At 47.7% G+C, this 14862-nt stretch overlaps 1 protein-coding gene across 1 annotated transcript; it reads left to right on the plus strand.

Annotated features, from left to right (window-relative positions):
- The first annotated feature begins 571 nt into the window (after nt 1–571).
- On the plus strand, nt 572–12390 carry fam189b (family with sequence similarity 189 member B). The gene is made up of 14 exons (XM_061262613.1): nt 572–1943; nt 2412–2468; nt 3452–3559; nt 4370–4483; nt 4891–4998; nt 5833–5993; nt 6866–6965; nt 7546–7618; nt 8225–8492; nt 9480–9799; nt 10807–10875; nt 11392–11561; nt 11906–12052; nt 12151–12390. The coding sequence occupies exons 1-14, from the start codon at nt 1716–1718 to the stop codon at nt 12388–12390; spliced, it is 2163 nt and encodes a 720-aa protein (XP_061118597.1). The 5' UTR covers nt 572–1715.
- The last annotated feature ends 2472 nt before the right edge of the window (nt 12391–14862 follow it).

The following is a 14862-nucleotide window of genomic DNA, read 5'->3' on the forward strand; positions in this document are numbered from 1 at the left end:
AATAAAATATTCTAAGTATTTGTTCGTTAGCTAAACTACAACGTAGACTTCCTGCAGGTGGTGCGCACATGCGTCCCTCCTGATTGGCTGTCTTCGGTTGCCCTTGGAGTTGGTCGCATGGCAACCGCCCCTCCCCTGCAGCTTCAGAACCTGGCTCCGATCAAACTGCCGCATCCCAATGGACTGGGAGAAAAATAATTTTTACTTTGGTATTTGCTATTGTTTCTGAACACAGTTCTCTACGTTTGTTCACTTTTGTCAACGTGTGTAAATGTAGTTACCAACAAATAATACACAGGCTTGCCAACAGAGAACTTAGCCTATATATTTACCATCAAATGTGTTTCTTGAGGATGAAGGGAGCGATAAAGACTGTACATTCATTACGGGGGGGGGGGGGGGGGGGGTGCAACGAAGCGAGTAAAATCAAGCCAGGGGGTTGAGTGTGAATATGACTCTGTAACTCCGCCGATGACGTAGAGAACAGCGCAGTGAAGTGCATGTCCGGGATAAATTCACAGCGCGAGAGAGCAGTACAAGGACCCGCGTGACTGCTGCAGGGAGGGGAGAGGGAGATAGTGTGTATCCCACTCCCACTGAAGAAAATGGAAAAATAAATATTGAAGGAATCTATATCATCATCAGCTGCAATTCCACCCATAAATAAGAAACCTCTACAATCAAGCTTCTAAGTTCTTTTAACACAATACATTATTACCAGATCTATCATAAAAAACTACGTTCTCGGATTTATATGTATATGATCTGCATTTATTTATTTCTCATTCTATTTCTGCTTCTCCATCTTGGCTGACAGCAAACATGCTCTGTAGTCGGATCTAAATGAAGACGTCCGTTCTTCCGGGCCCGCATTTTCAGGAATCGCCTTCCACCTTGATCCACTATACGTGTGTTCACCAGGATTTCATGTTTGACGGTTTTACGGGTTGTGATGTTACAGAAGGAAAGGGAGAGGGGGAGAGAAAACAACCTTTACGCAGGCCCGATGTGAGTTCAGATAGCAAATGCGGTATTGTCACGGCCTGCACGGTGCTTTGGATTCCGCAGTGCTACGGTGCTGGGGAGGGGGAGAGAGAGGAGAAACATGACAAGAGGTAGAGTAATTGGGAATGGGTGGATGCATGCTGTGAGTAAAACGCGGATTTGATGCGCACTATATTTCGCAAATGTTTGCCTACTGTATATCGTGTGTTTGGACTGTGCGGCAAGCTATTGCTCACTAGACACCTATGCTACGCTACGTGTGCTACTTTGCGTTATGTGGTCCTCAAGCAAGCTGCAAATAAGCTACCGTTTGCTACTGAGGTTGGCGGATTGGAATTGTGGATCATGCGAAAGGGAAGAGGATGCGTTGAAAGTCCGTGGTTCTATTATTCAGTAAACAATACTAGCCTGAAGATGCTCTAAAGGCCGCTGAAACTTTGGATTGGACATCACTGCGCTGGACACCAGCTGACCGCGCGGAGTTTTCGTGAGCTGTCACTAATCGCGCTATTCCTTCTTTGATTAGAAGTAGAAAGTAGAAACCCATTCCCTCCATTTTAGGAAAATATACATTCTTCCTCAACAACATCCCTCTCTTACCGGCCGCCATCCCTTCTATGCATCGCTGTCATCCCGGTACTTTCCTACGATCCGCTCCTTTGTGCAATTGAACTTCCTTGACTTTACCTCCCCCCGTACAACGCCTCACCATGCCCTCTCCGTCAGATACAAGCAGCGTGGCATCTATGTCTGGGTCCCGGGGCTTGTCGGGGGGTCACAGGGGCATGTCCAGGAGGGGTGGGGCGCGTCTCCTACTGTACCTGGGGCTGTGTCACCTGGGGCTGGGGGCCATGGTCCTGGCGTTCAGCTTCACCAGCCTGGCCTTCACCTCGTCTCCCCGCATCCGCCAGTCCTGTCCTTTCTGGGCCGGCTTCTTCGTGAGTGCACTCTCTGTCTCATTAATAAGCTTTAGGCTACCGTGCATAGAATCGAGAGTGATCTCGAAATTCTGAATAGGGCTCCCAAACTCTGGTCCTGGATATCATCATATCATTTGTTTTCACCTAAAAATCTGAAACTAAATTAGAATGAATAAAATCGGTTATTTGAGCTAACTGTGTTACAGCAGTACAACAAACTAAATGAAGTGGTAGAAACGTATTAAGGGGTCTGTGGTCCAGGGCCAGTGTTGCAGGCCCCTGCATTGCACAGTTTGAATATAGTTTATAGACCTGTATTTCATGGATTCAAAATGTACATGTATTAAATGTCATCAAATTGTATTTGAACATTTTATTACACTTTACATTTATTGAAATGTTTTTATGAAATTTTATTAGATTGTATTTTTAAATGTTATTAAACTGCATTTATTGAAATGCCTTTCATTTTTTCCGTTTGTCTAGGTGGTGGCTTCAGGCGTGGTGGGGGTGATCTCTTGGAGAAGACCGCTGACTCTGGTGGTGTGTATACACTAGAGACAGGGCCTGGCTGGGCCCACACTCTCTGTTTTACATGCTCTTGCAAAAGTGTCCTTTAGTTGGCCCCGCATTCAGCCAGCCAATCAATGAAATTACTGCAAAATAGCAAGGCGATATGTGAATAATTGCAGTAAGAGAAGTCAGTGCTAAAAAAAGGCTCATATCCTTAAGAAACAGAGAGCAGATGAGGAAGTTAAATAATAGTTTCTTATCTGATCGCTAGTCAGCAGATACATATACTGTGCATTATTGTATGTTGACTATTCCATCCAGAATAGATTTGTCCATATTTTGCCAGTTTTGCCAACATTGTCCATGCCTTTTTCTTTGTATGATTCTGTGTAATTTTGGGGAAAAATATCAGTGATGAGTGCTTACCCTGGATACTGTATGTAAGACTGAATTTATCAAGTGACAATTGTATTTAACTGAAATCTGCAATTTGCTATTAAATAGTTTACTTGCTGATATATTTATGATGATTATAAGAATATTATTTATCCTTATTGATTATTATTTTAGCATCATCATTTTAATGTGTCCATTGTTTGGTAACATACAGTAAAATATGGTAAATATTTGGTCAAATATTGAACTAAATAAAATATTTGGTAAACTATGTTTTTCTTTGGTAATATTGACTTTATAGATCATTAGAATCTATGTTCACTTTTATATGGTGAAAGTGTGTCATTCTATTTGATAAATGTTATGTGCTAAATTGAGTGAAAATGTATTTGCTGTGGTTTTATTTTTGCCTTCCTGCCCACTCACTGTAGTATTGCTGTGCTTGTGTTTCCTGTGATCCATGTTTAATTTTAACACGGGTCTGTATGTTGTTTTGGTTCGTTTGTTATGCATACTTCCCAGATCAGTGCTGTAGCTATAGACGGGCAGTCCTATTTTTAGCGGCGCTCGTGAGAGGCAGCAGAAATCTGATACGCTGTTCCTTTCCGGTCCTGCAGGTGTCGCTGTTCATGCTGCTGTCGGCTGTGTGTGTCATCCTCAGCCTGGCTGGGTCCATGCTCTCCTGCCAGAACGCTCAGCTGGTCAAGTCGCTGCAGGCTTGTCAGGTACGTTTCTCAAGTCACACCATGAAATGACTTATACTGTATACATACAGTACTTTGGCAAAAGTCAGTCTAGGCACCCTAGATTTAAAAAATATATATAAATATTTTTATAAAAATCTTTTGTTTGCATTAGTGTGTCAGTAGAAAAGAGAATGTTTCCAAACATTTATTTAACAAAAAAAATTAATGCTTCAGAGACATTTTTGTATGTCATTAAATAAGTAATAGACCACGTTTCAGATGAAGCCTTGATCAAGGCAGCAGAAGCCTGCACAAGAACTGTTCTCCAATATGTCTGAAACCTACCAGTGGATTTTCTTATAAACCTGCTGGACAGTGTACCGAAGATAATTGATGCAGTTTAAAAGGGAAAGGGTGGTCACAACAAATATTTATTTGATTTATTTTTAACTGTTTGCTGCTCTTTATAGTGCTTTTAATTTTTTTTTTAAATGTATTGTTTTCTTATTTTTGAAAGCATCTCCCCCATATGAATATATTTAACTTCTGCCTAAGACATTATCCCAGTACTGTATGTAGAATTTTACCCTATACTAGTTGACACTGGACTATAGTTAAAAATAATATTCTATAGAATTATACTATAAATAGTTTTACAGTATATTGTTGTGTTTTATGGAGATTTTACATTTTAATGACCAGTGAAATGTGATTTCTAAACACTGAAGCGTATGTTATTGGATGTAGTATCGGGCTTTGTGTTGCTGTGTAGCTGTGGGCATGCTCTGTGTTGCTCGCACCATGTTGAGCGGGGCGTACTGTAGGCTAAAGTGATGTGTGGTTGGGCAGGTGGAGGATGGGGTCTGCTGGTGCTGCAACACTGGACACAGCTGCTCTCTGTCAGAAGACACTCTGGTGCTCTACCCACATGCAGACTGCCACTCTGTGCGCCACCAACTCAAGGTGCTTATGCCTTTACAAATCCTCATGACCGCTTTATGAATGATATCTATTCTCCCTGTTTGTATCTACAGTATGTCCTGTGCTGTCTCTCTCTCTCTCTCTTGCCCCCTCTCTCTCTAGATCTCTCTCTTGCCCTCTCTCTCCCTCTCTCTCTCTCTCTCTAGCTCTCTCTCACCCTCTCTCTCTCTGGCTCTCTCTCTGCATGTCTCTGTTTATAGTTCTGTTAGAAGTTCTGAATCTCTTATGGGTTGTAGATCTGTGTGCGTTGCTGTAATGCTCTGGTGTCCGGGTGTGCTTGTGCAGTGCTTATACAGTATATGAGCATGCATGCACACTGTGCGTGTGTGTTTGTGTGTAGTTATCCTTGGAAAACCTGTTGTGTGTGTGTGTTGTTGTAATGTGGTCAGGACCTGCTGTTCAGTGCCTGTGGCCTCAGCATTCTCTCCACCATTGTCTGCACCCTGTCTACTGTGACCTGCAGTATTCACATCTTCTCCCTGGACCTGCTGCACATGGTGAGTCTGCCAAACACACACACACACACACACACACATGCACGCACGCACACAGCCGCATATATACACTCACACATACAGTGAGGTCCGTAAGTATTTGGACAGTGGTACAATTTGTGTTAGTTTGGCTCTGTACGTCAGCACAATGGATTTGAACCCAAACAATGAATATGATGTTAAAGTGAAAACACCTTTATTTTGAGGGTATTTACATCCATATTGGGTGATATCTGTGTAGGAATTACATCCCTTTTTATACATAGTGGCTTCCTTGACTGTCATTGGCACTACTCTGGTCATCATGGTGGACAAACACCAATAATAGGCTCCAAAGGCAATCAAAAGCCTAGAATCAAGACTAGATACTCAAAGCTTTCTTATACCTGCCATAAGGAAGCGATTTAATACACCTGACTAATCATAAGCAGCTGAGAAGCCAACTGTCCAACTACATTTTGTCCCCTGAAATGGGGGCACTGCTTTTAAGAAGGGGTACCATTTTTACACAGATCACCCGGTATGGATGTAAATACCTTCAAATCAAGGTGCCAATTTCACTTTAACCCCATATTCATTGTTTCAAACACAATGTGCTGGAGTGCAGGGCCAAAAGAACATACCTTAATTGTACCACTGTCCAAATACTTACGGACTGCCCTGTGCACACACACACACACACACACACACACATACAGGCACATGCATGTTTGCATACACCACCATATATGGAAGCACTATATGTATGATCAAACGAGATTGATAAAGTGTTTGATACAGCAGTGGTCTGTAACATTGGGATCGCTCTCCCCTGTGTTTGTCCCTGTCCCCCTCCAGCTCGCCCCTCATCGCTCTCGTTCAGTCAACCCAGAATGCACCACTCCTCAGGACGCCTTCCTCACCAACATCCTGGACTTTGAGGAGTTCGTGCCCCCCATCCCGCCCCCGCCGTACTACCCTCCAGAGTACACCTGCAGCTCAGAAACCGATGCTCAGAGGTAAAGGTCATAGGTCACAGACCTGTCCTGAAGCACTGCAAACACCCCTGCAGGCTGACTGGCCTGATCTCATCATTATGTATTACAATGGACTTCTGATAATGACCACATCACTGTCTCTCTCTCTCTCTCTCTCTCTCTCTCTCACGCTCTCTCTCACACACACACACATACACACACACATATTGCTCTCAGTCCCTCCCTCCGTCTTTTTCTCTCTCTGCCTATCTCTTTTTTCTTTCTCTCTTTATTACACAGTGGACGCACAGAATCTCCCTGCAATGCAGCGATCAGTGAATGGCCAGTAGTGCTGCCATATGGGGGGTGGGGGATTAGATCAGTTCTAACTGACAGGAGGCCGCTCAAATATTAGAACATTCTCTGGGGTGATTGGGCCCAATGTGAGATATTTTCGTGGCGCCCAAAGTCCCTGTCTGTGCCCCGGCACACCCTCCCCAGACAGAGGCGCAGGCATACTGTTGCACTTTGACTCACCCGTGTGATAACTCATAACTGTCTTCACTGTTCGTTCACTCACCTTTGACTCGAAGGAATGCACTAATATTTTTCTCTCTTTCACACTGACAAATTGACGTACTAACCACCTAACACAATCTTTGTGTATGTGGTGTGTTTGTGTGTGTGTGTGTGTGTGTGTGTGTGTGTGTGTGTGTTTGCACGTGTGTTTGTTGGTGTGTGAAATCTGTGTGTGTGTGTGTGTGTGTGTGTGTGAAATGTGTGTGCGTGTGTGTGCTTGTTTGTGTGTGTGTGTGTGTGTGTGTGCTTGTTTGTGTGTGTGTGTGTGTGTGTGTGTATGTGTGTATATGTGTGTGTGTGTGTGTGTGTGTCTATCTTTCTCGCTGTCCCTGCAGTATCACCTATAATGGTTCTATGGAAAGTCCAGTGCCTCTCTACCCCACTGACTGTCCTCCACCGTATGAGGCTGTCATGGGACAGAGGGTATCCAGCCAGGTACGCTGTCTCTGTGCGCTCTCTGTGCCTGAGTTTACACCCTCTCTGTCCCCGCTAGTCACACAGTTCCTGAGTTTACACCCTCTCTGTCCCCGACAATCACACAGTTCCTGAGTTTACACCCTCTCTGTCCCCGACAATCACACAGTTCCTGAGTTTACACCCTCTCTGTCCCAGCTAGTCACACAGTTCCTGAGTTTACACCCTCTCTGTCCCCGACAATCACACAGTTCCTGAGTTTACACCCTCTCTGTTCCTGCTACTCACACAGTTCCTGAGTTTACACCCTCTCTGTCCCCGCTACTCACAGAGTTCCTGAGTTTACACTTGTACGTGTGTCCAGTACGTGTTACCTGAATATGAATCCATATTTGTGAATCTGTGTATAATTCTGCAGCTTTGCTTTTCGCATAATCACCCATACGTCTGTGATTTATGTGCATCTTGCTTTCCTCCCTCTCTTCTCCCTCCCTTTCATTCCTTCATTGTGTTTACCACCGTGTCCTTGGCAGAGAGACTCTCATTCTGTTTCCTACGCATGGTCATTGACTAAAACCAGCGCTGTGTTTTGGTTGTCTAGGCAACGGTGTACGATGCCCAGGGAACAGAGTTGTCCTGTGAGAGGGGGACATCGACTGCATTCAGCGGGGAGGGTGAGTCACCCCCACCCCCCGTCACCTGTCTCTCCCTCCTGCTCTCTCTATTCTGGCACACATCTAATTTACTGTTACTGTTACTGTGTGTCACACAGGGTTCACACACACTAGGAACCAGCTGATTTATGTCACGAGAGGGATAGTGGTCAATGGCCTTTCAGTTCAGTCAGGTCAGCAAATTACTTGCAGTTCAGTTCATGAATTGATAAATTGCCATGACAACTGCTTTGTGAAAGATTTAACATTTGAAAAAACCCAGCTCTGATCTCTAGTAAAAACATCTACAGCTAAAATGGGCATAATTACAAGAGCTGAGGCCAGCCAGATGAAGGCATGGACCTGAGCTGGGCCAGCACCGTGGCAGCCTGGCCCAGGTCCTCTCTGTGTGGAGTTTACAAGCTCTCCTCATGTTTGTGTGCGTTTTCCTGCCTCGCCAAAAGACTCTCCTTTCTGCAGCTGGTCTTGGCCAAAGCGCCGGCCTCAGAACTGGAGCTGGTCTGTGGGCACCCCGCTGTAGCTGCCCGCTGCACGGACGCGGTCAGGACGGGTCAGGAAGTCGAGTGATAACCGGCGGTGGCCCCGCCCTTCCTTCCTGTCTCCCAGCTTCGATGGACAGCGGCTCCCTGCTGATGTCGGAGATCGTGGACATCCCCGACGACAGCTCTCCCTCGGAGGACTCGTGCCTGATGGAGGTGGGGGTGGGCGTCAGGGTGCGGAGCAGCGTGGGTGAGGGGGGCGAATACGTCAGCTTCCGCTGCCCCTCCCAGAGCCGGCCCCCCTCCGACTCGCCCTCCTTCTGCCCCCCGCCCCACCGCTGCTTCAGAGGGGAGCGCTCCAACTCCTGCTCCTCCCCCAGCTCCACCTCTCACAGGTGAGGGTGGGTCACTGCGGGTGGGGGCCGATGGGGCTCGGGGTCGTGTTTGTCCTTGTCTCTGGCTGTACGGTGCTGTGCGCTGTTATGTCCTGTTTGTCTCTGGCTGTACGGTGCTGTTTGCTGTTATGTCCTGTTTGTCTCTGGCTGTACGGTGCTGTGCGCTGTTATGTCCTGTTTGTCTCTGGCTGTACGGTGCTTTGTGCTGTTATGTCCTGTTTGTCTCTGGCTGTACGGTGCTGTGCGCTGTTATGTCCTGTTTGTCTCTGGCTGTACGGTGCTGTGCGCTGTTATGTCCTGTTTGTCTCTGGCTGTACGGTGCTGTGCGCTGTTATGTCCTGTTTGTCTCTGGCTGTACGGTGCTGTGCGCTGTTATGTCCTGTTTGTCTCTGGCTGTATGGTGCTGTGTGCTGTTATGTCCTGTTTGTCTCTGGCTGTACGGTGCTGTGCGCTGTTATGTCCTGTTTGTCTCTGGCTGTACGGTGCTGTGCGCTGTTATGTCCTGTTTGTCTCTGGCTGTACGGTGCTGTGCGCTGTTATGTCCTGTTTGTCTCTGGCTGTACGGTGCTGTGTGCTGTTATGTCCTGTTTGTCTCTGGCTGTACGGTGCTGTGCGCTGTTATGCCCTGTTTGTCTCTGGCTGTACGGTGCTGTGTGCTGTTATGTCCTGTTTGTCTCTGCTCTGTGGAGAGTGAGCTCTCATTCCTCATTTCTGTGTAATCCATCCAGCGCTGCCATCCTCTCACTCACTCCTTTCCTTTCCTGTTTCAGGCTCGCTCTCTCGCTTTCTCTCTTCGCCTCTCCTTCTCTCTATCTTTCATCCTTATCACTCCCTCTTTCTCACTCTCTTGCTCTTGCTCTTTTGCTTTCTCGCTATCCCCCCCGATTTCTCCCTATTTCTTCTCCTGTGCACTGCTTATTTTTAAGGTTGTTTTCCCGTCTCTCTCTCTCTCTCTCTCTCTCCCTCTCTCTCTTTCTCTCTCTCCAGGTCTCCAGTGTTGCGTCACCAGGCCATATTGGCCAGCAGCTGTTCCCAGCTGGACATGCTGGGGGGTGCCGGATCCCAGCGCTCCTCTGTCCCGGAGATCCGTGTGCGTCCCTGCACCCCGTCCCGCCGTGGCTCCGACACCCCGGCCCCTCCCTGCGCCTCCTCCCTGGTATCCAATCAGGGCAGCGGGCCTCCGGTCCTCCTCCTGCCCCCCTACCCCCGCCGGCGCAGTGGAGGGCGGGATCGCTGTGACAGCGACTCGCTGCTCCCGCTGGTGAGGTCACACAGCGAGCCGGGCCTCAGCTCGTCCACAGACACGGGTACGAGAGAACTCAGCGCCCAGCCAAACACCCCCAACACTATTCACTCAACACTACTCATCCAGCGCCCAGCCAAACACACCCAGCACTACTCACTCAACACTACTTACCCAGCGCCCCAACACTACTCACCCAGCCAAAAACACCCAAAACTACTCACCCAACACTACTCACCCAGCGCCCAGCCAAACACCCCCAACACTATTCACTCAACACTACTCATCCAGCGCCCAGCCAAACACCCCCAACACTACTCACCCAACACTACTCACCCAGTGCCCAGCCAAAAACACCCAAAACTACTCACCCAACACTACTCACCCAGCGCCCAGCCAAACACCCCCAACACTACTCACTCAACACTACTCACCCAGCGCCCAGCCAAACACACCCAACACTACTCACTCAACACTACTCACCCAGCGCTACTCACTCAACACTACTCACTCAACACTACTCACCCAACACTACTCACCCAACACTACTCACCCAGCACCCAACACTACTCACCCAGCACCCAGCGCTACTCAGCCAGCGGCCAGCGCTACACTGCCACATCACAGTCTGTCACTTCTCATCTGTCCAGTGCAGGATCATGCTCTTTTTACTTCACCCAAGTGGCATATGTAGTTCAGTTCACTGCCGAGTGCAATAATGTGCCCTGTGGTCAAGACTGTATCCAGGCCGTGTCAGTGTACATTCTGACTGGATTTTTACACATTGCACAAATGTGATGAGGAGCAAAAACAAAAAAAAATGCACAAGGCAGAATCCTAACTATGATGTTCTGCCCCACTCTCTTAAATTCACATTTAACTTGTATTGGCTTGGCAATTTAAAATGGTCGTATTGCCAAAGCTTATAAATAAATAAAGCTTTGCTGTGAATTGGAAGAATGTCAATAACAATACTGATGATTATTATATCTATTAATATTTATATCTAATACTAATATTATATTATATCTAATAATAATATGATTGAAATGTCTGTCTCTGCATGCACAGGAGACTTCAGCGGCTCTCCTGGCTGTAAAGGAGTGAGTGAGGAGGGCTCTCAGACCTCCTCTGAAACTGGTGAGGGAGCGGGGCTAATGACGTAGCATTTCAGTGGTCTTAAGCTGCGTTTATAACGTGAATTTTAACACTTCCAGGCTCTGTACGCTCTTAGGTAGTTTAGGGTAGTTTCATGATAGCAAATCTTGTTTGTTTCATGATGTACTTCAAGGCATGACATTTTGAAAAGGGTCAGAAGAGGACAAACATCATCTGGTTTCATACATCCGTAGAATTACAGTAGTAATGCACAAATATTGTTACTCCCAGATGAATCTCTACACTGTAGATTAAGACCCAGTGCACTACTGGACTACTTTACCGGCTCTGTCTTGAATAAACGTCATGCTTTCATAAAAAATGTGACAGTTGGGTAAACACTCTGCTTTCTGCTGAAAGGATATAGCGTATGCAGCCCTCCCCTGGCTCTCTGTCCCTCTACCCCTTACCCCACCACTAAGTCCTGCTGCTCTTCCTCCCGTGCAGTCTGCACCTCTCCTCCCCTCACTCTGTCCCTCTCTCCCTCCCTCCGTCCAGGTCCATCCTCAGAGGCCTGTCTGCTGCCTCGTTCAGCTCTGATGCCCTCTAGTGACCTGCCCAGGAAGGGCAGCATGAAGGCAGAGATCGGACTCCTGCCCTCTAAGCCTCCCCCCGTCTCCCCCCTCCGCCTCCCCAAGGACTGTGCTCGCTCTCTCGGAGACCTCAAGGTCATCCAGTTCATCAAGCCTTTCACTGTCTTTACACTGTATCTTTTACATGTGCTCATTGTGAAGGTCATAGCTCACTAGTCCTCCCCTTTGTCCTTGTTTCTACCCAGACCTGGCTTCAAATAGTACTTGTTTTGGATTCAAATGCTTGTCTGTGCTCTACTGATCTTGCCTGGTGCATTTGAGCCTACAAAGAGAACAGGTTTGGCGGGGTTTATACTTTTTGGATCATTTCATTTGTTCTAATACACCAGGCAAGCTTAGTCAGAAGTGCATTTGGATCCAAAAGTAATACTGTTTGAGCTCAGGTCTGGTTCTACCCCTGCTCTCGTTCTCTCCCCCAGGTAACCAGGGTTTTGGTGGCGCGGTTCCTCCAGCGCTCCAAGCGTAACCTCGCCCCCGCTTCGGATCACGCCGGGGGCGGAATACAGGGACCAAAGAGGAGGGGCGGGACGGAGAGTGGCGGGACAGGTCACCGCCCCTTTGAGCAGGTGAGCCAATGGGGACGGGGAAGGGGGCGGTGATTCCGTGTTGTAATCGGGTCCATTTCCTGCCCCGTCCCCTCACCCTCTGTGACGTCACCCTCTAGGTCCTGCGCAACTCGTGGGGGGCCAGCAGGGGGCAGCAGTACCAGCAGCACTCCCACCACCGCAGCCACCACTCCCAGAGTGAGAGCCACAGCCGTCGCCGTGACAACCCCGTGGCGCTGGAGGGCATCCACCTGCGCAGCTGCGGGGACCTGAGCTCCACGTCTGCGGCCTCGCTGCGCAGACTGCTGTCCCGGCCCCACGGATCCTCAGGAACCCTGTACACAGAGTCTGCGCTGTGATTGGCCCGGGGCGGGGGCAGGGGGCGGGGCCCGCAAGGAAGCAGGGTATTGGAGGGAAACAGAGGAGGAGGGTGTGACAGGGAGGGGCTGTACTCGGACTGCACCGTTATGTGACAGAACACAACGCAGGAAAACACATAGCAATGTCCAGTGTGAGACCCAGAAAAGGGAGGGATGGTGTTTGGTGTGCTTTCTATTTACAGGAAGGGTAAAGCCTTGGAGAGGAAAAATGGGGTAGAGGGATTTGGGGAGGGAAGATATGGGTGGGCATCAGTATTTGGGATGGAGACATTAAGGAATGGAGTGTGCGGATAAACAGGAAAACAGTCGAGCGAGAGAGGCATGGAAAAGATTTTGCAGAACAGCTCGCCCACCAACACAGTGATCCATCGAAGCAGGACAACTGTAAGAGAGACTGAACCAAAACCTTCAGAACAATCTGCCTTGGAGTCTATCCCAAACAACATGCACCAACACTGTGGTGCTGTTTCTCATCGCGATCTCAGGCTTCCTCCTCCTCTGTGTCTGTTCATCCCGGTCACCTGACCCCCCCCCCTCTCCAATGAAATCCCTGGTCCTGACGAGCTCCCCACGTCCCTGGGAGGCGGGCTCCATCCGCACAGAGATCGGAGAGACGCCCGTCCGCCTGGCTGCACACCTGCACAAGTCCACACGACAATCTCCCCAACACCCCCTCTCGCGTTGCGCACCCTACTGAACACGCACCTCGAGTCACCGTCTTCCACGTTCCAGCGGACCGGAGGGACGTTTCTGCCTGTCTTTTTGGCAGGGGGCGGAGGGGATGACCGGACTCACCAAAGAACAGTGTCTTTCCGTGGTGAGGACAGACCTAGCCCGGGACTGAGTGTCCCCGTACCAGTGTCAACCCTCTGTCTCTGTCAAATAGACTGTAGACACTAGAGAATCTATGTAAAGGAAAACATAGGTGATGTATTGTGTGTACTGTGTGTAGCTGCTACACGTAGAAATGTTGGGACCTTGGGGTCTTCTTAAGGGTTCCTAATTTGAAGATAGGGGGTTTTATTTGGCTGCCGTGTCAACGATTTGTTGGTTTATTTATTTATTTAGCATTTTTGTTCCCTCCATAAGACATTTTGAAGCTCTTTTAAAACCTTCCTCCACAGTGTGTCAGTCCATCTTAAAGGGGATGCCTGGCCTTGCGTTGTGATCGTGCCGTGCTACCTTCGCTCCTGTCTCTCCACCTCGCAGTGAAATCCTGTACTTTCCTACATTTACCTCATAACGTCATTTCACTGCGAGGGTTCGGAATGGCAAAGCATGTTTAGTATGTTTGGCAGAAGGAAAACATTTTCAGTTTGGTTCTAGCAGTGAGAACAAGACTCCCATTCCACATTGATCTGAGTCAGTCTGTATCTGACGTATTATTTTTATGATGTTTCTTTATTCGCTAAGAAAACACCCAGCCCCATCTTTGCAGCTAAATCACAACCTGAAAAACAACTGGAATCTTACTGCGGTCATTGACATCAACTCTCTCAGAAGGTTCAACTCTTCTCTAGGGTTCAGGTCTGCGACCTGCAATGTGTTCCTTCAACTGCAGTGCACCCAGGCTGTGCGGTACATTTTCTTTGAGACAGTGTTATGTTCCTAAAATGTCATCCAATACCACTCGGTTAATTTATGTCAATGCATGCTTTCAAGTCTCAAATCTACTGATCCTTCGCAATGGGAGTCTTGTCTCTATCTCGGTGTGTATCTAATCCTCTACTGTTGGACTTTGTATTGTTCCCTCAAAATGTACCTGCATGTGTTGTAATGCTTTCTTTATATTTTCCTCCAGCACTTAACCACAGACAGTAGTACTGTCATGTTACAATATGTTTTTGTACAAAGGGATGGGCTCACGTTGAGGTATTGAAAACAGTGCAGTGCTGTAAGGTATAGTGCATTGCTCAATGAAAAAGGCTGTGGCAATAAATGTAGTTGTACACCTTTAGATGTTAGGGGGCAGATACTGAGGGTGGAGGGGTACATCTTTAGGGCTGGGGGGATATTGAGAAACTTGATGGAGGTTACTGGCTGACTAAGAGTGGTTGAAGTTCTCACTTGTTTGCAGTGGAATGATGCAAGGTGGGAGAAAGTTTATGTTAGCCTGGACACCTCTGTGTCACCGAACGGGTGTTTTTTCGTGTCTCTATTGGGCCCAAATGGAACCACACCTCGTCTTCCTTTACAGACAAGTGCGCCTTCCTTCCTCTCACTGCCATCTGGTGGTGGAAATTGGAATCTCAGCAGTCAATAGTAACCATGCTCAAAATGTAGATTAAAACATCGACACATTCTCAGAAGCACTGATCTGTGAGGGAGTTTAAAATGGAGCTTTAGTTTCTACCTCCTGTCCTGCACATAAATACATTATCCGAAATTACAAACTGTATGGCTATCCATGATAAAAGCCTTGATACTGACTGAAATTATCTTGATTAATAT

This window comes from Conger conger, chromosome 1 (genome assembly GCF_963514075.1).
Source record: "Conger conger chromosome 1, fConCon1.1, whole genome shotgun sequence".
Classification (NCBI taxonomy): Eukaryota; Metazoa; Chordata; class Actinopteri; order Anguilliformes; family Congridae; genus Conger; species Conger conger.

Coding starts and splice junctions, on each gene's coding strand:
- fam189b (XM_061262613.1), top strand. CDS start 1,716: ATGCCCTCTCCGTCAGATACAAGCAGCGTGGCATCTATGTCTGGGTCC. Junction 4,999..5,832: donor CCCTGGACCTGCTGCACATG/GTGAGTCTGCCA, acceptor GTCCCCCTCCAG/CTCGCCCCTCATCGCTCTCG. Junction 5,994..6,865: donor TCAGAAACCGATGCTCAGAG/GTAAAGGTCATA, acceptor CTGTCCCTGCAG/TATCACCTATAATGGTTCTA.